This window comes from Pan troglodytes, chromosome 7 (assembly GCF_028858775.2).
Source record: "Pan troglodytes isolate AG18354 chromosome 7, NHGRI_mPanTro3-v2.0_pri, whole genome shotgun sequence".
NCBI classification, from domain to species: domain Eukaryota; kingdom Metazoa; phylum Chordata; class Mammalia; order Primates; family Hominidae; genus Pan; species Pan troglodytes.
In genome coordinates, this window is record NC_072405.2 from 85,243,808 (window position 1) to 85,266,584 (window position 22,777).

Here is a 22,777-nt window from a genome sequence, read left to right on the forward strand (position 1 = left end):
AAATTAAAAATCCGTAATTCTTTTCAAACCTAAGCTTTATTTCTCCATGGAAAATCCACTTCTGGAGCCAGGTAAAGAAAGGTATTATGCAATGTTAAAATGGGATCAGTTTGTGCCAAATGCAGCTGAGAGATCAGAAAAACAAGGACTGAAGTATACCATTGAACCTGGCAAGGTGGAAGTCTGCGGTGATCTTGTCAAGAGTAGCATCCAAAGTAGAGGAAATGCAAGCCTGACCGGACAGTTTTGTGGGGAGAAGAGAAGGTAAGTGAAGACAAGTCTTGATAGATTTTGTTTTAAGACAAACAGAGAAGTGAAACTAGATAATAAGAGGAGATTTGGAGCAGGTTTCTTTTTCTTAGCTGAGTGCTGTTAGAACATGCTGCATTGTTGCAATTTTATAAAATCGGTGAGAAACTGATGAGACAGGGGAGAGAGGAGAGTCAGGCATGAGTACCAGAAACAGGGAGGATCCGGTGCACAATTAAATTTAAAAAAAAAAAACCCTTAGCCTTTGAAGAAGGAGTATTTCACCCATGTAATCAGAAAACAGGATAAAAAAGGTCAAGTTGATAAATTTGGATAAAGTGGTATTTTTAATGGCTTATATTTTATCTAATTGTTTTACTGTTAATTTTTCACATCGAGGGTTTTAATTCATCTGGAGTTGTATTATGGTGCAAGTTAGGGGTCTAATGTTATATTTTTCCAGGTGGATGGTCACTTGTTTCAGCATCATTCTCTGGTGCTTAGCAATGCCACCTTTATCCTCCAGGAAGCTCTCTCATCTTTCAAGGCTTATTTCCGTGTTCTCTGCTCTGCTTTTCTCATCTATTTGTGGCAAATTGCACTACAGTAATTAGTATAGCTTTATAGTAAGTATTGACAACTGATCAAACAAAACATAGCTTATGATTCTTCTACCGCATTGTCTTAGTCATTATTTTTAATCATCTAAGTATTGCCTCTATGTTTTTCCATTCTTATTTCTAATATTATTTAATTATACATATTTTTCTTTGATGAGACTTGCCAGAGGATTTTCCAACTGCTTAGTTTTGCTTCTAGTTTTGACTTTTTTTGTCTATTTAGTAAAAGTTTCCAGTTTTATGTAATGTCTACTTTTTACCTGTTTTGTTTCCTCTTTCAAAGTCTTTCCTTCTCAAAGGGAAATTTTAAAATCACATGAAATCAAATTATAAATGATGGAAAACCAAATTATAAAAGTGAACAGTATCCCATAATATTACCTTTTTAAAAATCTCAAGTGTAAATTTTTTCAAAATTAGTAAGTCGACTTCGTCACATTGAATCATGTTAGCCAATTGGTCTGTGATCAGTCTATATGGAGGTGACCATATGATCTTAAAGAGCAACAAAACCAATCTTTCTCCAAAAATGTGTTCCCCAGGTACCAAAACTTGGCATTGCTCATTTCTATACAGACTAACATCTAACTGTATTGGCCCTGGTAATCAAATACCAATAGTGGCTGGATCTTTCAGCAACAGCTCTCAACGTTAAGCATTCCATAACAACGACTGAGGAAGCTGTTTCAATATGCAAATTTAGAAGGTCCGATGTGGGGGTCTAAGAATCTCAAATTTAAATAAGCATTCTAGTTTATTAAAATAGCCATTCTAGAACCTCTCTCTGAGAAATACTGCTGTAGAAGAGGAAAGAAGAGACATTCATTTACCTGGAAGTGATCTCAGAGCTTGCTCCCTATTAGCACCACAGCACCTTACTTTCTGTTAGTTGATAATATAAGCAAGGAACAGGAATATCTCAGAAGGAGAAGGTATTGGGGTGATGGCACCAAGCAGGAAGTAGTTTTGAGGGTGCCAGGCTAAAGAAGGATACCAGTTGAGTCTCAGGCAGCACTGTCCAATAGAACTTTCTGCAAAGATAAAAAACTTCATATGCACACTCTCCAAGAGAGTACCCTAGTCACATGTAGCTACTGAATACATGAAATGTGGCTAATTCAACTGAGTAACTGAATTTTAAATTTTACTTAGTCATTTTAATTAAAATGTATATAACCCCATGTGACCAGTGGTTATCATATTGGACAGCATAGGTCTGGAGCTTAGCCTAAGGCTGGGATAGAGATAGTGAAAAGAAACTTCGTGCTAAATTAAACAATTTCTAATTTACAATTTTGCCAAAGGTCAAAATGTTTCTTTGTTATTAAGAATCATAGTATCAGATCTTGATATCATGCTAGCAGGGAGAGTTGTAAAATTGATAAAATGTATTTTACTAATAGTTCCTCTATTATTCTGCCAGTCACATAAATTGCCTTCAGTACAGAAGTTATTGAGATGTATTTTCAGGAAATCTTGATGACGGTTTGGCAAATGATAGACAGACAAAAAAAATTGGTAGTAAATATCCTTAGTACATGCTTCAAAGTCTTTCAAGCTAAATTTTCAGTGCACATTGAAAAATCTTTCGTGAGTTTAGAAAATTGAAAAAGATGTTTGACTGAGGAAACTTTATTCACAGTGGTGGCTAACACTTTCAAAACACTGACCACATGCCAAGGAGTAGACTAATGCTGTACGTGAATTATTTAATTTAACTTAGACAAAACCATGAGGAACACATTGCTATCAATCACATTTGGAGACGGAAGAATTGAAGATCTGGGAAGTTCAGTAAACTGCCCAAAGCAGCACAGCCAGTCAAATGGAAACCATGACGGAAGCAAGGTCTGTTTTCCCCCAGAGCACCACGGTGTGCTTCCTCTTTCCATTTAAATCTTGAGGGTCTTGAGTCTGACAAAAACTTCCCTCCAACATTTAGTATTTTTAAAAGTCAGTTCTACAGTATGATAATTAAAATAATAAACTTGAAAAAAATAATTGTTCATTAATTCCAAAATGTCTACCGAGCACCTGGGTAAGTTTGGGTTCGTGATAATGAATCTGAGGCAGGTTTGAGAGTTTGAGAGCTTGGAAAAGAAGCTGGAGTTCCTGAGAGCTATCCTGAGATAGTGACTAAGGAGGAGAGATGGAGTGGGGGAGGCAGAGGAGGGGGGAAAGGCCATTGAGTTGTATGAGGATAGGGTCAACATGGACTAAAAGGCCAGTGGTATTCCCTGGTGGCTTAACCCAGGCGTATTTTTAAATCAGACATAGCTTGTGCCTAATTTAGTTGCTTTACTACAATAGAAATCCTGCTTCCTTCCATCCTCCCCACTTTAAACTTTATTAAATTTCACTAAATTCACTAATGTTGGTGGGAGTGTTGTTGATTGGTTGGTTAGTTAGTTTTGAAAGAAGTGAGAAAATTTAGCTTTACTGAGCAGAAAGAGAAACCTGGAAATACTAAGAATGCAAAATCCTCCCCCTGCCTGACTTCCACTCCAATCATTCATATTATGTTGTTTCTTAAATTTTCTCAGAGCATAGAATTTTGGGTTCAGGTCTATCTTATCCTGCTCTTGGAGTGTAGGAAGGCCTCAACTGAGATCCAGATAACATTGTAATTAAATATATGTTTATCATTACAAACAAGATGAGATAGCTACCTAATTGCTGACCCTAAACCCTCTAACTGGTAGATGCAGACTGGCAGTCTTTTCTAACAAAGCATGAAATTCAAGTGTCAGAAGAGACCCAAAGCTTATCTAGTTCTGTCTCCCCTTTGATCCTGAAATTCCTCTAAAACTTCCCTACCACGTGATCCATCGTTTGTTTGTTTTTTCCCTCTTGAATTCTTCCAGTGACAGAGAACTTAGTAACTCCTGAAGCAGGTTATTTCACCCAAGAAACTTAGCTTTTACCCATAGTCATAGTTTATTTATTTATTATTTTTTAGGAACACAATCTCTTTATGTCAGCTTGAGATACAAATGTTCAGTTTAGATGATAAGAATGAGGAAAATACTGGAGACAATGTCTAGCTCCTGTGCCTGTCCCAGTAAACTCCAATGGAAAAAGAAACTAAACAGGATCTGGATAGTTTCAGTCTATTGTATCCAGCTTATCAAATCCACAGCCTGGTACTTCTGGAACAAGGCTGCCCCAGGGATGACAGTTAAAGATGAAGATGGCAAATATAAGGAATTCAACATGTCTGTGCAGGGCAGTCTGATGTCTCCATATGTTCTCTAAAATTCCATATTTTGTCAGAGCTTGGAGTGAGAGCAGGGTGCTTGCCTGTTTGGGTCCCACTGCTCCTCTGATTCTGCTTTGCTGCCTTGGAGGAGAACAGGTTTAGATCCTCTAGGGGCTGGTGGGGCCATGCCCTTGGCAGCTTCCTGGGCTAACCAGTACTTCTATCTTTTGATTTTGGGCCTCTCAAAGTTTACCAGAGACATAGGCACCCTCACAGTACCAAGCCCATTTACCGTCACCTCACAACAGTACTTGCCCCACCGAGTGAGGGGCTCTTCTGGTAATTTTAATATATGGGGGGTGACCACACCACCAAGATTCTTGAAGAAGTGGCAGGCAACTGTGTCAGGGTTCAGCTCCCGTTTGACACTGTTCTTCATCCCTACCTCCAGGTGACAGCTTTTCAGAAATGTCACTGTTGCCTCACCTGCCTTGGTCTGGATCTTCTCTAACTTTCCTCCTGGTCTCAGCAATTTCTCCTCTTCAAACAGCTTCTTGTTTTCAGGTGATGCATATGCAGCCAGTCTCTGAGAAAGGAGTTGATTCCGATCCACAGATTTCTTTACTGAGATCAGGTCACCCCGGACTCCAAGTGTCTCCACAGACTGTGTGAAGATGATCTCCAGGTTTTCTTTGGGCCAGGGCTCCGTGTCCTCCACCAGCTTTTCGATGTAGTGTCGCTGGTGCAGACACAGCTTCTGGCCCTCCCTGGCCAGTGGTACCTTCCATCCACCCAGTGCTCCACAATGCCCAGGGCACGACAGTCCCATAGTCATAGTTTATTCCTTTGGAGCCATATTGAATGACTGAGATTTCCGGCCTAGATGACTGTCAGCCTTTTCTGACTCTTCCCTTCTCCCATCCCAGGTTACACATCCCCAAAGTCAGCAACCATTTCTCTTAGGACATTCTGTGGGAACTTTTGTCATCCTGGCTGCTTTCCCTGGAAGAATTTCCCATTTGTCTGTAACCTTTAAAGTATGACAGCCACACCCAAACATTATTCCAGGAACGCTCTGACCAACACAGTATAGATCCAGATTATCACCTCCGTCTGAACGGACACATCATTCCAGTAACATGAACTATATTTTAGTCATTCTTTGACAACAGTTATTAAATGGCTTAAGGATAATGTGCATTTTAATCTATGTTGCTACTTAACTCCTATTTTGAATCTGTCTTTTTTTCTTTACATTCTAGAAGATGGTCTTAAATGTATAATGGAAATGACATGAACTTCAAAGTTAGAGATTTCCATATGCATATAGTCTACATCATTTTAACTCTGTGTTTTTAAGAAAGTTACTTAACTTCTCTGAGACTCAGTTTCAATACTTGTGTAAGAGTTGGATAATGTCTAGTTGTTTAGTTTTTTAAGGCTTAAATGAAATAATATATGTAAAATAATTCGCAATGGTGTCAAAGTGTAGATTTTTCTGTTGTGCAGCATGTTATCTTGGCCCATGTCCTAGCCCCTAGCCCATTAATATTTTTTTTCTTTTTTCTTTTTCTTTTCTTTTTTTTTTTGAGAGAGAGTCTCACTCTGTTGCCCAGATTGAAGTGCAGTAGCACAATCTTGGCTCCCTGCATCCCCCACCTCCTGGGTTCCAGCAGTTCTCCTGCTTCAGCCTCCCAAGTAACTGGGATTAGAGGCATGTGCCATCATGCCTAGATAATTTTTGTATTTTTAGTAGAGACGGGGTTTCACCATGTTGGCCAGGCTGGTCTCAAACTCCTGACCTCAGGTGATCCACCCTTCTCAGCCTCCCAAAGTGCTGGGATTACAGGTGTGAGCCATCGTGTGGATTTCATGATCCAGTAAATTAGGTATTCTTCCCAGGGTTTCAGCATTCATGAATTCTAACATGCTTTCAAGATTTTCATCCTAACGGGACAATGCAAATAGGGATGTTTTCTAATAAGGAATTTTTCAAATTGATGCTAACCCGTATTTTTACTGACCAAAAAAAAGTAGGCAAAATAAAGCTTCTAGAATTTAGCAAATCACAAAGGCATTCCCATGTGCAAGGTGGTCATCTAAAGACTGCATAGTTGTAACATTAGGTAGAATTCAAATGCTTCCTAGATGTAACCTGATTTAGTTTATGTCAACTGTTTGTAGCCGACTATAAAGATACCATCATCTCTCTTTTACAGCGGACCTTAAAGAAGTTCACAAAAATAATAAGTATTTTATATCCTTGCCTCAATAATCATGAGTCTTTATTTTAAATACCCATGGTATAATAAAAAACTTCTTTCACATAGAAAAAAATGCACTTGATTCTTTCAACAAATATTTATTTAGCATCTACATACGCCTGACACTGTCCTTGGCAGAGAGGAAAGCAGCAAAGGTCTGCCTGTGCTTTCATGGATATTTTGCTGGAAAAGGACAATAAACAAACGAACGAATAAAAAATGTGTCAAGTGATTATACAAGTAATGAGAAAATCAAATTGGAAATGGAAAATGTGGGGACATCAGTGATGGTGCTGGTGCTCTCTTAGATAAGAATGGTTGGAAGAATCCACTCTTACATAAACTGCCATCTGTGCAGAGACCTTAGGAATCTAAGTAATCTGAGAAAACTGCAGCCCAGGCAGTGGGCTTAGCAAGTTCAAAGATGCTAAAGGAAGTATGTTTGGCTTGTTTAAGTAACAGCAAAAAGGTCTGTGAGACTAGGGTAGAATGATGGCAGAGCTGTAGTTGTGCTGGAAAATAGATCAGAGAGATGGGAGACCACGCCATGCGGGGGCTTTGAAGATATAAGTATGGATTTACTATGTTAAAGGGGCCTCAGCAGAGGAATAACATGATCTGACCTGTATTTTAAAAGGATCGCCATGGTTGCTGTGGGCAATGTGGACTGGAACGTACAGGGTGAAATAAGAGAGATCAATGAATAGCTATTGCAATAACCCAGATGAGATATAATATGATTTAGACTAGAGTCCTAATGATGAAGGTGGTGACAAGTGATCTGTTTTTGGGGTATTTTGAAAGTAGAGCCTCAGGACTTGCTAATGATATTGTATGTGGGGTATACAAGGAAAAGAATAGTCAAGAATTATTTTGTACTGAAAAGCAGGAAGAATGGAGTAGCCTTTTACTAAAGTTGGGAGTCTGTGGAAAGAATCACAGATTTTAGAAGTTAAAAATCAGGAGTTTGTTTTGGACATATTAAGATTTAGATGCCTGGTACATATATCCACCTGGAGATTATGAGAAAGTCTCTGCCTAGGATTCTGGAGTCCAATTCTGGAGAGGTCTGCACTACAGAAAAACAATGTAGAGTTTCTAGAGAATAAATGTGATTTAAAGCCTTGAGAGTACATGGGTCACCTAGTGAATGAGAAGTGATGGGGAAAAAAAAGATAAAAAGTTGAATCTGCAACATTTACACACAGTCAGGAAAATGAGTGACATTCAGAGATTGACATTGAGATGCAGTGGCCCGTGAGGTAGAAGGCAAGATGAAGAAAGTGTTCTAAATGGCAAATAACAATTTCTCAATACCATTGACAGTGATTCTTTGATTATATCATATAATACTAGCTGTATTCACAGGACTGAAACACAAAATAGTTGAATTTGTTTAAAGTTGAATGCTCTCTTATAAGTAGGCATCCATCTTGGAGTAGTGTGACTGGGAACATTCTCATGAGAGTTGGACTGCAGCGTGTGCTTCAGTGTTCAGTCTTCCTCAGCTACAGCAACTCTGTCTGAATTTGGCTTTGACCCTTCTTTCATTTCAAATCCTTGTATTAGCTAAAAGCAAGCTCTTACTCCCCATCTCTGCCACCCATGTAGCAGAGCGAAACCTGTAATTCGCAGGAGACAAAGAACAGAAATAAAGATTCTGGTTCATAAGTTAATAAACAACCAATTGTGATGTTAAAGGCTAAATATATTTAGACATGTGTGGTCACATTGCTTTATGTTTGTCAATCTCATTTTATGTATCCTGGACCAACAAAGCCAACAAGCGGGGACACACACAGATATAAGGTCAGTTCAAGGGTTCAACAAAGTGCTCAAAATGATAGAATCAGCAGATAAAATGCTTCACAGGTTGCTAAGATACCTTAATCTGGGAAAAGAATCAGAATTAAGTTTTTGTTAAGAGGTTTATCATTCCCTATCCTGATCCTTTGATAGAGATAGTCTATAGGAATCTTAGCTTTGCAATTATATGGTTGGAGTAATTGGGGAAAAGTTTAGAAAAAGGGTTTGAACAAGAAAGATAATAGCTTAAGAATTTGAGAAGTCACTTGGGGAGAGTTGGGTCGTCTTGAAATTGCTTTAGGCAAGTTTAAGCTGTTTAGAAGATTTTCTTTTTGTAAAGGAATAAAAAACTAAGCAATAATATTCTTCTGTGTGGATTTGCTACTGACGACTAATACGGTTGCAATCATAAAATCCATTTATTTAAGGAAAAAAATTAAAAAGTCTAGTTTTAATTTATCCTTTGTGAAAAATTATGTTTTTGCACGTTTTACATACTGCTATTTACTTCAAGCCATTTAATTTACTTTTTCCTTGGTAAAGAAAAAAGATGTTATTTCAGTTGTTAATCATTCAAAGCAATGCTAATAGACACCATATTGCAGATTTTGAAAAAAAAATTGTAAATTTGTGTGCCTATATAAACCTATTTGTGTGTCTATATAAACCTATATAGACACACCTATTGTGTGTCTATATAAACCTATAAACCTATATAAAGTTATACAACAAAGAGTTCTTGTATGCCATTTTTTGATTCAATTATTTATAACTGCCCATATTTGCTAGTAAGTTATTCTCTTTCCCTCAGTAGATGAGAGGGTGGGTGTGTGTTTCTTTGTAAACCATTGAGAGCAAGTTGCAGATGTAGTGATTTTTTTTTTCTTTTTTTTAGATGGAGTCTCTCTCTGTTGCCGGGCTGTAGTACAGTGGCACAATATTGGCTCACTGTAGCCTCCACCTTCCGGATTCAAGCAATTCTCCTGCCTCAGCCTTCTGAGTAGCTGGGACTACAGGCGTGTGCTGCCACGCCCGGCTAATTTTTTTGTATTTTTAGTAGAGAGGGGGTTTCACCATGTTGGCCAGGATGGTCTTGATCTCCTGACCTCGTGATCCGCCCACCTCGGCCTCCCAAAGTGCTGGGATTACAGGCGTGAGCCACCGTGCCTGGCCGGTGACATTTTATCTCTAATACTTCAATGTATATTTCCTGAGAACAAGAGCATTCTCATGCACAATCACAGCACAGTTATAACAATCAAGACCTTTAACATATATACAATATTATTACTGAATTCATAGTCCATATTCAAAGTGTGTCAATTGTGCCAAAAATATACAATATATGATTTTTTTTTTTTTTTTGAGATGGAGTCTTGCTCTGTCTCCCAAGCTGGAGTGCAGCAGCGCGATCTTGGCTCACTGCAAGCTCCACCTCCCAGGTTCATGCCATTCTCCTTCCTCAGCCTCCCAAGTAGCTGGGACCACAGGCACCCACCACCATGCCTGGCTAATTTTTTGTATTTTTTTAGTTGAGATGGGGTTTCACCGTGTTAGCCAGGATGGTCTCGATCTCCTGACCTCGTGATCCACCCGCCTCAGCCTTCCAAAGTGCTGGGATTACAGGCATGAGCCACCGCGCCCGGCCTATGATTAAGTTTTTACCAATCCAGAATTCATTCCAGGATGACACATTACCTTTTAATCTCCTTTTCCTCTTTTGGATCTCATCTGATCTGGAACATTTCCCCAGACTTTATTTGTCATATACAACTTTGACATTTTGGAAAGAGTAAAGGCCGTGGTGTTTAAAAATGATAGACAGATGTATATGAAATGTAAATGGCTGTATACGGGTATACTCTGCCTTTATTCACTGAGAGGTTTACAAGTAATGGCACCTCCCTAGCCATGTGCACACCTGACATCCAGAACTTGGTTTCTAAATACCATTTCCCACTAAAAGGAATCTGGGTCCTCTGGAGAAATGGCTGTTTATGGCACTGGAGCTTATATTCTGCCAGAAGCAAGAAAAAAAAATTATTAAATTATGCAAGCAATTATATATTGTGAGAGGTGCTATAATAAAATATAGATGATATATTAAGGGAGAGTCCAACTTTTGTTATGGTGGTTAGGGCAAGACTCTCTGAATAAGTTTTGTTTAAGCTGACTCAGAGAAGGGAAAAGGGGCAGCCATGCAAAGAATGTGGAGAAGAGAATTAGGCATAAGGAACAGAAAGTTAAAAGACCCTGATGTCAGAAGGGTTTAGCTTGCTCACAGATGGGAGGAAAGCACTGTGGCTGGAGCCTAGTACTGAGTAATGTTGGTGGGGATGGCCAGGGAGAATGTGGGTGTGATATCACATCAGGTTGGAAAGATAGGCATGGGCTACTAAACTTAGCAATTTACATTGTATTCTGGGTAGAATGGGAAAATCTTAGGAAGATTTAATGTGGGTAGTGACATGATGTGACTTATGTGTTTAAAAGATCATTCTGGCTGCTTTGTGAAAAATAAATTAGAAAGGGTTTGAGAATGGAAGCAGAGAGACCTGATAAAAGACAATTATGAAAGCTCAGGCAAGAAATAATGGTGGCCTGCACAAGGGTGGTGGCAGTAGAGATAAAAATATGTGGATGAATTCAGATTACATTTTGGAGTTACAAATACCAGAATTAATGTTAGATTAAATGTGTGATGTGGCTGAGGAAAAAGGAAACTTGAAGGAAAATGTCCAGGTTAGAATCTTGGCATCAAGCTTAGAGAAGAAAAGCAACACCTCTATTTTGTTGACTGAGTGTGTTTGAAACGAGTTTTTGATTGGAGTGTGTTGATGGGAGTGTTTGAAATGAGTTTTAGAAACCAAATGAAAATATATTACATAAACGGTAAAAATGTACAACAATTTAAAGTTCCTATGGGATAGTCTTACTTTTTTTATGAGATTAGGGTTCAATACTTAAATGAGAATATCTGCATCATTTCATCAAACATGAAAAGTTAAAGGAAATCTTAGTTATCTTCAGATTTTCTGGAAATTTAAATAGTACTATGTGTGCTTGGAAAGATAAAATATTGAGATTACCTACAATGATTTAAGGGGAAAATTGTAAGACGAATTAATTTTCTAAGATAGTTTGAAGCTACAATTGAATAAAGGAGAATGTAAGTTAAACATCAGAAGTAATTTTCTGGGCAAGAATAATTCAAATCATAATGTCTTTTAAAGGCTTGTGAAAGCTCTTTCAACTGAGACATTAAAAATGAGAATTTAGAAAGCCTAGTTAAAAAGGAAGAAAAATATATTGCAAAGGAGATGAAATAAATGCTCTAATAATGTTTTTAAAAGTATTATTACTGTTTGTGAAACCAAATCCAGTTAGTTAAATGTTCCACATTTTTCCACAGTGCTCTTTGTATAATGTATTACAATTAGTGAAGGTGAAGTTAAACGGGCCAGTGTAATATTTTAGATGCCATTTCGGGAAGTTTCTGTAATATTGAGTAGAAATTTTATTAAGGAGCATATCTCATGCAAAATGAGGGTGTGCCAAAGAGAGGCAGGAGAAAATTAGACTATCAATTTCCAGAAAAAAAAAAAAGAATATTTACCTCTACTTGAGTGCAGGAAAAATAGATTTTGGAAGAGTATAACATAACATTCAGCTGAAAAAGATATTGTAATTCTTGTGAATAAAAGAATTTGATCTCAAATGCAAAGAAGTTTCATTCCAAAACAACTCTCATAAACACAGTGTATGTAAATATGATTTATTTTTAAAAATGGACACATTATTTCCATTTTTAAGGTTAGATCTTGAAATTATGTGTATTAATCTATTTTCCATTAAGAATTCTACTTTTATAGAAAAGTTATTTGGGGCAAATTATATTCTTGATCCCAAGGATTGGCAGTCTTTTTATCGTACATAGGTATTTAAAATTTTTTTAGCAAAAATAATTTTAATATACCATTTCTGTGAAAGCAGTGATTTTAATTAAAAATAAGTGTGTCATTATTTATATATTGATTCCCCAATTTGTCTCCAAAAGGATTTGAAACAGAGTGTAACATTATGAATCTGGGAAGCAAAGCATCTCTGTCATTATACAACATTACACCTCAGTAAAAGGGGAGATGTGAGGGCTGTTTAAATGCCATGAAGAGAGGCATGAGAAAAATCAATGCTGAAATGAGTAATTGAATGATGTTGGCAGGGGCTGAGTAGGTCATCATTAGGCATGACATGATTATGACGACATTTCTAGAGTTATTCGACCTAATGTACATGATATCTAGTAAGACTAGAAATTACATTTACTGCTTTGATTTACATAACGCTTTAAATAATTAGAATGTAGTCATCAGGCTAATATGATGCAGAGGAAGATGGAATAATCAGACAGTAAGATAATTCAGTGGCAATGGTGACCTTGACAATGCTGGCATTTTGTTACTTTCTTGAGAACCTGAGAAAACACTTCCTCACTGAAAGTAAGACTACAGACCTTATAAAAGAGAACTAAAAACAAAATTCAACACAGCCAATAATGATACTTGTGAGACCTTCTGTGGCACATGCTTATGATAGACATTTCTACCTGGAGAGTGAATTAGGTAACCTTATTTAGTACATGATAATTGGTGCAGCATCCCAGATGAGCATCTTTTTATTTATTAAACCTTATGTCCTGTAACCAAAGCAGAGACTTCCATTTGGGGCTTTCCAACATGCTGGAATCTCCCCGAGAGCAGATTTTTGCTTTTTCTTCCTTTCTTAGTAATGTTGTTACATCCAGAAAAGGAAAGGCAGAGCAATGCTGGAGAACACTACTGTTAGGTCCTATTTTACTCATATTATGTAGCTCTGTATGTTCGAACCACATCTTCTTAGAAATGGACTCTATTTGAAAATAAAAAGAAAAGAAAAATTATAAAGGTTATATTGAATATTTCTAGTAATGCAAAACTCATATTCTCCCTTAAGACAACTTGCCCCTTGATGAATAGCAATAGTGATTGAGGGGGGGAAAACTGTCCTGTATGGTAGCGAAATATACCTCTCTACAACCCTCGCCTGTTGTTCTGATTGCATTCTTAAAGCACTACAGGGAATGTGCTTAGTCTCTTTTCTAGAAACAATTTTTCATATATTTGAAAAGAGTTACTACATTCTCAGCCTTCACTTTTTTAGACAAAACAGTCTCACCTTTTTTAACTAACAGAATATTGATTCTAGAACTCCCACTTACGCTAGTGGTCTCTCCTTACATACTCTGTGCTCTAAATGTATGCTGACAAGGACTGAAAATGATGCACCAACTGTTTTTCCCCAGGATATCATCTTATTTTCTCTAGGCACTCTGTTCCTATTAGTATTACATTAACAACAACAAAAATAAAGTGAGCAATTGGACTCCCTCCTTTTATTGTTAAATTACTGAGTTTGCTGCTAACAAAAATCCTCTAATTCCTTTTTACATGATGTTCTTGTGTACTATGATTTTCTACAATCTTTCAAGGTCCATTTTTCAAATTTATATTCTTGCCTTTACATCTAACCCAGATTATCGTTGTAATTTTTTAATGCTAATTTGGTCTTCTAAGGATGTTCTCACACACTGTCTCCCACTCTGGCTCTTGCTCTTTATCTCTATCTCCGTCTCCATCTCTCTCAGTCTGGGGCCATCCTTAAATCTGCTTCTGTTGCACGGGCCAGGGAGAAGGTTGAAGCTCTGCAACCTGCCCCTAGAGACACTCCCAGGAGGATCTGGATACACCAGGGTGTTCCAAGTTAATATTGTCAGCCAGCCAACCAGCATCTTCTTTTCTGCAGGACTATAAGTAAATGCATTATCAAGTAACTGCTAATATTTAGTTACATTTTCTTTATACAGAGCAATTCGTTTGCCATGAGTTGGAAAATATATTTATCTATCTAAGACGGTGTACTTAATTATTTTAATTGTTTGAAAACTAGTGCAATATATTTCAGAACCTACATTTTTAGGATCAGACATATCTAAGGTATCTAATTCATCCTGTCCCCAAACTCTATAGCTAAAGTCATCTTAGAAAGGCCTAAAATAAATTATTCTGAAGTTGTACTTATATCAATAAAAATGGAGATGATATCCTAAAGCATTAGTACTGCATATCTTCTAGATTGTTTAAGAAGAATCACAACTTGGATATAGAAAACTATAGAAAGTGTGAGTAAAATCGTTGCCATCTGATAAAAATGTCTTTCCAGGTAAAGTAACTTAAAAACCTTTTCCACATTTAGAGGAAATGCTGCCTAAATCAGAGTAAATCAACTTCTCTTTGAAACTGACTTGATTTAGAAATGTTATTGTGATCATAAATTATAGTTTTCTCCCAGCATATAAGACCTTCAAATGGAAATCTGGAAGTCACAATTCTGTCTTGTGTTCAATATTATTTTCTGCTGGGCACTGCCCAAAAATTCATTACAGCTTAAACATAGTTAATTTATTTCTACCTACCTCAAGGTATGTTACAGTAATTAATGGAGGCAGAAAGATTAACTAGAACAGAAAGATATTATAAAAGTCATATATTATTTTGATTAGATGTTTGAATCATATTTATGTATTTTATAACTCAGGTTTCTAAATTATCTACATTTTATAGAATTTTAGAATGCTATTTTATATTCTGAAATGGAATTCCTTTTGAAAACACTAAGTAAATTCACCATTAAGACAAGTAAAATAAATAATATACCGTCTAAAACATTTTATCATTTGTTATTTGAGCAGTTGTAGTAAAATCACCAGAGAGGAATATGTAGTTGCCACCATCCACTGTATTTTCAAGATGCTCAGCAACCACAAAATGAATTTCACATCAAGACCATAATGAGAAAAAAGATTCCAGAATAATTTCCTACTTCTTGAATTGAATGTGAATGAACAGAGAAGGCAGATCATTTCTAAAAACAACATCTCATCCAGTGAACTGAATCCTTACAATCTGTGTATTAGGAATCAACATTTGAAAAATTATGCAATCATGTTGACATGTTCAGGCAATTTTTATTTTGAATATAGTCTATTTCTTCCAGACAACAACAGCCACCAAAATTAACTTTTCCATTTTTTTAAAAATAAGTTGAGTAATAATAGCAACACTCTCAAGTAAACAATCAAGACCTAGGAGTTTTCTTATGAATCAACTACCAGAGGAAATGGTAAGATTTGTGTTATGTTTTTTCCATCTTCCAGCAGGTCATGTATAATCATGGCTATTAGCTCTGTGATCATCCACCAATAACTTCTCTTCTGATAACCCTTTGATTCTTTAAATAAAGGATTTTACTTCTTGTGTTATTCAAAATATGAGTATTGAACTTAGCACTTTGTGTTCTGGTTACTTATAAATATCGTCGTCTTTCCTGATAGATTACAATCAAGTTGTCTATGTTTTGACTAAGGACATGTCATTTCACCTCTTTAAGCCCCACTTTCTTATTCATAATGTGTGGATAACAATCTTTTCAAATAAATATCACTGAATCCAAAGATTTTGTTAACAAAACTTTTAAAAGGATTAAATAAATATATAAGGGAAAGAAAAAGGTTCTTCTTTAACAATCCCCTTTGTTTTATTTGAAATATAAATATAAAAATAAGTCAGCCTCACATTCAAACAAGAATCCACTTGGTGTTCAGCTTAAAAATATGATTTCCTGAGTAGGTTTCATAGAGTTTGTTGCCAATTAGCTTGATGCCATTTCTGTCAGCTTCATGTCTCATTGAATCCAGCAGCTACTTTTAGGCCTTGATGGTCTACAGGGCTAGTGCGCAGAAGCAGCACAGGTCTGAAGAGAGGACAACAGCCCTTTACTTTGTAGGAACCACATTGTAATTGAAGATGAGATTTGAAGTGAAGGAGGAAGTTTGCTGGAGTTGTTTTTGCTTGAAGAGTTGTTTTTGCACACAACGCCACACACACTGCAGTGACAAATTTGGAATGAACACCTCATGCTAACGCTGCTCTTACCATTTTCTTAATTTTCCATCAGAGACAAACAGCCTCTCAAACACTGTAGCTTAAAGACTCTTTTGACTTCCCTATATGTATGGGTTTTATCTGTTGTGCAGAGTGGTAGCATCTTTGCTGGCTGGCAAGTACAGCTTTTGTTCAGTGTTGCAGCTCAGATTTTACATCTAGCAAAAAAGAAAAACGTGCGGTTTTTATAAATCATTTTATTTTTTAAAAAAGAAGAAAACAAACATCCTTCCTTCAGAATTCTCCTTTTCAAAATAAAGCCTGCAAGCCAATGGCAGCAATGCCTTCACTTTTAAGGCACCTTGTACAGGATATGTCTGTTTGAAGAATCTGTCATCTCAGCTCAAGAACCTTGTGTTTTGTGGCCAACCAAAGAACATTGTGTACCCTGAGCCTTGTTAGGAAACACATTAGGTACTGCTTAATTTATTTTAAACCTAATTTTAAGGAGAGAAATCAGGTTAGATTTAGCACTTTACTATAAATTATACTTTCTGCATACGTAGATGAAATTAATTTTGGGTGGGGGGAATTTGAACTAAAATACATATTCTAAAAAGTTTGCAAATTCTGCTTCTGATCATTTAAAAGAGAAATACAAGGTTGCATTAAGCCTGTAATCAGAAAGACAAAAACTACGGAAAATAATATTAACATCTTCTATAGATCAAAATAAATTTTTCACATATTCAAGTCTCCCTTTCCAATTATCTTACTGAACTGACTGGTAAGATTTCTTCCTTTGTTCTGAAATATGTCAGAATCTTAGAGAAACTAGATCAATAAGAATATATCTATAAATGTATGTACACACTGGAAAACATAAAGAAATATATAACATTTTATATATATGTATAATGTTCTACATGGGCTAAATGCAACATAAGATATTCTTCTGGTAAAATGTTATCCTAAACCATGTCAGCTTTTTAAAAGTTTTATTTTACTTTTCATTTGGAAATAGTGTAAAACTTTACATAAATGTTGCAAGAATGGTACCTGTCATTATCTTCAGTGGACTCCCTGATTTGCTCAGTCCCATTCAGGTTACCAACACAGCCGCAGCACTAGCCACATCCTGGGCTCCTCCCCATCAATGCATTGGCTGCACTGCCCAAATCCTTGACCCAGATCAACCGGAAGTAGAAAGGACCATACTACCTTTTAAAATAGCATTTGAATTCTATTGAGGAGTGCCGGGTGTTTCCAGATGTGCTCTAGCTGAGTCTTCTGCTTCAAGACAGGATTGTGCAATCTCCATTTCAGACATTTCCCCTTTCCTTGTAAACTTCTAAGAAAAAAAGTCCACATCAGAATTTCATACAAACTATCAGCTCCACATTGCTTTTCAAATGAAGCACCATGAAGTTTGTGAAGTTTTAAATTTCATAGCAAATTCTATTTCTAGTTTTCTCTCACAATCAGCAACTATAGCAAACACTGAGTGGAGGAGGGAAACATGACGGAAAATATAGGAAAATCAATTTTATCTCCTGCAATTAGAGAAACTAAACTCTGTGGAATATTCTGCTTTATTGAATTGGATCTGAATCATCAAATGAAATACATTTTATCTATTATATCTGGCTTATTTATAGAATGTGGTTTATTACATTATACAGTAACTGGAAGGTATTGTGTGAGTCATTTAGCTACTCACCAAGGTTCATTTAGTAAAAGACCACCTCTGTTGCTCTATATGGTATGATAGGGACTTAAAAAAGAAAAATAAATTTTATAGCTATTATCAGTATTAGTCATAATGCCCCTTTGTTGTGCTAGGAGAAGATATTTTATAGAAAAACAAAAGAAGTCAGTGACCTAAGAGCTAAATAATTTGCCTAATGTCTCAGCAAGGCTGAGGAACAGAAGATGAAACTTTCCAGGATCCTCTTCTGGTGCACAAACCAGAGGAACACATTGTTCTCATAAATGCATGTAACTGATAAGGGGCTCCCTACTCCCCCCAGCACACAGAAAGACACTAGTTAAATGCCTTTCTGGGTGAAAAGGTCTTCAGGGTACAGGCTATTTTCTTACCCTCCTATGATAAAGGGAACATTTGGATGAAGTAAGACACCTTAGCATTCAGAGAAACCTGCCAAAAATAAGAGAAAAGAGCTACCCGGCTTAACATTTGTTCTTGAATAGGGAGGGATGAAATTGAGTGTTCAGCTACTCAGAAACTGTATCCCAAATGTAAGGGGTGGTGTTTGTCCCCAAATAAAGTCATATGATAAACACATGTGCTTGTAAAACAGCTCCAAACCACGCACTGAAGTGAAAAGAGGGCTGAAGATATGTTTTATTTCATGAACCATATACAAATCTTAGTATATGTTCACAACCTCATTAAATATGTAGAAACCCTTTGAAACAAACCAAACATGGTCACAAACTTCCTGAGCCTATTTTGGGAAAAAGAACTACTGGGCAAGTTGAGCTTCAGGCCACAGACCAACCACAAGAGCCACAAGTATGGCTGAATGGATAAATTTGGAAACCCATAGTGCTGAGCCTGGGATGTTCCTTGGGTGGCTGAAGGCAGAGAAGCAAGCAGTTTCTCAGGGAATTACTGTATTTGTCCATATATGGCATATCTGAAAGTTGAAGCTACAAAATTGTCTCGGATTTTTTTTTCTGTATTCTAATCTCACCCGTGGCTAAAGATAACTAATATAAAATTCTGCTGACTAGGTGGAAAAAACAGATTTTAGCTCTATAGATATAGATATTTATAGATATAGATAGATGATATAGATGCAGATATAGGAAGATAAAGATATAGCTGGATGTGGTGGCTCACACCCGTAATCCCAACAACTCAGGAGGCTGAGGAAGAAGGATCACTTGAGCCCAGAAGTTCAAGACAAGACTGGGCAACATAGTGTAATCCCCCATCTCTAAAAAAAACTAAAAAATAAACAAATTAGCTTGCTGTGGTGGCAAGCACCTATAGTCCCAGCTACTTGAGAGGCCAAGGTGGGAGGATCACTTGAGCCCAGGAGTTTGAGGCTGCAGTGAACCATGATTCCACCACTGAACTCTAGTCTGGGTGACAGAGTGAGATCTTGTTTCTAAAAAAAAATTAGGGATAAAAAATATATAATGCATATATATACAAATTAATATAATGTACGTATTTCTAAATAGTATATTAATTCTAGAATGGAGCAAATACTGCCCCAGCATTTTCAAATGTTTCAAAGTAGATTTTCTTTAACTAGTGTTGAGTATCTCTGTGGGTATAAGGATATATTCTTGGGGATTCAACGAGTCTCAATTTTTTCAATGTTAGGTTTTCATTGCTGTGATAACTTTTAAAAACTTAATACAGAATATTCTGGATCATCTGGAGGATCCCAAACTGCCACTTGATTTGTGCTTACAAATTGATGCCACATGGTATTTCTGAAGGGAAAAAAAGAAATGGCTTCAATATATAAACCATGCATTCACCCCCAAATGAAGGCCAAATGCTGTCATGATTTACTGTACAAAAGAAATTTTCACAGCAGTTCCCAAAGGGCAAATTGGGGTGAACTGAATCATCACATAACAGGGTAATACAGACCTAGCAGTCCCTGCCATAGGGAAGTCAAGGCAGCTCTTTATGCCAGAGTCCTGGCTTCCATTCCTGTAATGTACTTGGAACATTCACTAAAGGTAGAGGCAATCCAGAAATGACCACCAGCATCAGGCATCTTATAGGACATATTTTCCGGAAGGCTCTAGCAAAGCACATTTTCGTGTAATGGGGGCATAAAAAGAACCTCACCTTTAAGCACAGTACAAAATTGTAAAATAGCAAATTTGGGTAGAAATAGCTAAAATGAAAGAAATATCCTTGACAGAGGCTTTGTAATGCAAATTAGATCTCTATTTAAAAATTCAATGTGCAGCAATTATAAATCGGAAGACTGAGAGCTTTCTGAAAGTGTGTGTTCCATTCTTTCTATCCCACTCAATAAGCAAAGTTTGAGCACCAGTTGTGCCAAACAGTGAAACATGGTCCCCACCCTTAGGGTACTTACATTTTAAGAAAAGAGACACAACTAAAGAGATAATTTTAGTAGAATTTGGGTGCAGTGGGAGATAGAGAAGAACACTTCTGCAACCTGATACAAAAGTAGGACCAAACAATTACGAAGCAAAGGAGGCCCCCATGGAAGCACATCAAAATGAGGACTAGCAGTGGAGTCACAGAATTCAAGTGATGGCAGAAGAGTATCAGACCTAAATCCGCAGTAGAGACACTCTCTTAGTGCGAAGGGCTTGGTCCTTTTGTTAAACACCAACACACACTATGCAGGTATGTCATCTTGGGTCACTGCATATTCTTGGTACATTGTACTTAATTCAGTCTGAGCTGCATTCTTTTCAACTCATCACATTGTTCTTCTTAGAAAGCCACAAAATTCATCAATAACTGTTGTTTTTTTTAAGTAGTGACAAATAATTCTAGCATCCCGCAGTGCTTCTAGTTATCTCAAAAGACATTGCAAAATCCTAAATACAATTTTCATTAATTTCAAGATTCAAGAAAAAAAAAGGAAAGATATTTGTATAGGAAAATTATTTTTAATCCAAGGTATACCTTATGTCTTTAAAAAGGATGGAGAGTGCCCTATAGAGTCAGCTCAAGAATCAGAACAATTCAGAATGGAATTGTGCTAAACCTGTGAGAGCTATGTGGCTTGGCTAGTTATTGGCATAGCCCAGACTACCAGACGTATTTCTTAGAAGTCCCACTTAAGATTTCGTTTTCATGTAAGTGTAACTTATAAGTAACAAGAATTAAACCATCTTCTTCCTCTGCTGCTTTGAGGTCGATGCCACAAATCAGCCAGAAAGCTGGGTCCAATGGGTCCCTAAAGCCCGTTGTAGTTGCATGCTTACAGCATTCAGCAGTGAGCCTACAGATCAGGAAGGCAAGTGGCAGCACAAACCCCAAATGTTACAAGCTTCAAAGTAAATTCTAAGTAATGGGATCATGAGCTGGAAGTACTCTAAGAATCTGAAGTTCAATAGCTAGGAGTCTGACATCAGGTTCAATACATTGAAAACTGTGACTTGTTAGTAATAGTAACTTTTCTTTCTAGCCCCACCCACATTCAAAGGATTCTATTGTAATTTAGACATAGAGACTCTTAGAAATCCAGAGAAGAAGATGTATGTGTAACATATGAAGTTCAGTTTTAATTGCCGTTTATGTTGGTGTTGGGCAGGAATTCCGCCTTCTGGAATGCTATTCAAACCAAACCCCAGACCCTTGGAGAGTGTTCTGCTTTATTTATTGTTCTGCAATATCGCCTGCCTTTTCCCAGTGTTCTTTGTGCTTAGGAAATATTTTGTGCATGTCCCTTTTTTGCAGCATAGCTGCTGATTTCAGTGAAAAAATGAATGCTAGAGTATTTATTCATGTATATAGTTGTTCTTTTCTTTTTGCATTCTTTAAGAATAAAATCTTATAACTTCATCCCCCCAGGTAGTGATAGAAGCCAGGCAGAAATTATTTAAAGGAAAAAATGAGATTAATATTTCAGTTTGAATGTCAAAAGCAGAGGGAACTTGGGCAGTAAAAAAGGGTCATGAATTCACAGGCAATATCATCTGTAGTGTTTTATCTTCATGTAGAACTAAAAAAATGATTTTGAATTCATTTTTTAGCTTGAAATAATACTTCTAATGTAACTCACTATAAAGTGAACTGTTTAAAACAAAATTAAATATTCCATCAGGTTTTTTACTTTCTTTGTATTTCATTCATGTCACCTCTTTCTTGAAATCTCATTTCATAAGCATGTTTTATTAATGATCTATTAATAAGCATTCACTTAAAACATGACTGATTAAAAAGTAGACATGATTTTAAGTAAGTGTCCTGAAAATGTTTCATTTATTGAATTCATTGAGGTTTAAGTTCTCATTTGTATAGCTGGAGGGTAAATTACAGATACTCATGCTTGTTTTATCATTATAATGAAAGCAGTACTGATATTTGCAACAGTAATTGAAATTCTACTCTGATCCATATAAATACAGTCTCTTCCCCAAATAGATTATTTTCAGATCTTTATATAAAATTTACTCTCTCTCTATATATGTGATAATGAAAGTACCTATCTTTAGTGTAACATAATCAAGGTTAAGAGAAAGTAAAAATTAGGTTCAGACTTTTTAATACTGCAGGGTACATTTTTAGTACCCTACAGAGAGAATTAGTCACACGACTCCCATTAACTTTAATGGAACCTGTATGGGCAAATTGTATGCTGAAATTCAGAGGAAGTTAACATCTGTAGAGTTTACTAGTTCCATTTTTTCTCTTTGTACTTTCAGTTTGGGTTACCTTTACTTTCTCATGATCCAGAAGGAAGACAAGTCAATACGAGTGATCAACATAGATGTTTGCCAAGCTTTATAAGCCCCCATTTTCTATACATCTGCCACAAAGTTAGAAATCTGCAAACAAAGCTTATAGCATTTGTGATTCCATTAGCAAGCAAATTCAACTAAATGGCATGGTTTTTAAATATGAAAATTATAATTATCCTGTAAATATAGTAAATACTATAGCGTTTTTTATTCTCCAGTGTG

At 36.5% G+C, this 22,777-nt stretch overlaps 2 protein-coding genes across 2 annotated transcripts in view; both read right to left on the reverse strand.

The window, feature by feature from the left end:
• Positions 1-3,780: 3,780 nt before the first annotated feature.
• Positions 3,781-6,307, reverse strand: LOC100615554 (large ribosomal subunit protein bL9m-like). Its single transcript, XM_054657674.2, has one exon. It carries the CDS (start codon positions 4,901-4,903, stop codon positions 4,289-4,291), a length of 615 nt encoding a protein of 204 aa, XP_054513649.1. The 5' UTR covers positions 4,904-6,307; the 3' UTR covers positions 3,781-4,288.
• A 5,590-nt stretch (positions 6,308-11,897) lies between these two features.
• Positions 11,898-22,777, reverse strand: part of LOC748549 (uncharacterized) — a 92,289-nt gene continuing 81,409 nt past the window's right edge. The window contains exons 5-7 of the mRNA XM_063816119.1: positions 17,339-17,468; positions 16,169-16,335; positions 11,898-13,046 (exon numbers count right to left, since the gene is read on the reverse strand). Of these exons, the coding sequence (XP_063672189.1) occupies positions 17,361-17,468 (108 nt within the window). The 3' untranslated portion in view covers positions 11,898-13,046; positions 16,169-16,335; positions 17,339-17,360. The remainder of the gene's footprint in view (positions 13,047-16,168; positions 16,336-17,338; positions 17,469-22,777) is intronic.

Excerpts from the sequence above, each read along its gene's own strand:
- LOC100615554 (XM_054657674.2), bottom strand. The coding sequence starts at position 4,903 with ATGACTATGGGACTGTCGTGCCCTGGGCATTGTGGAGCACTGGGTGGA.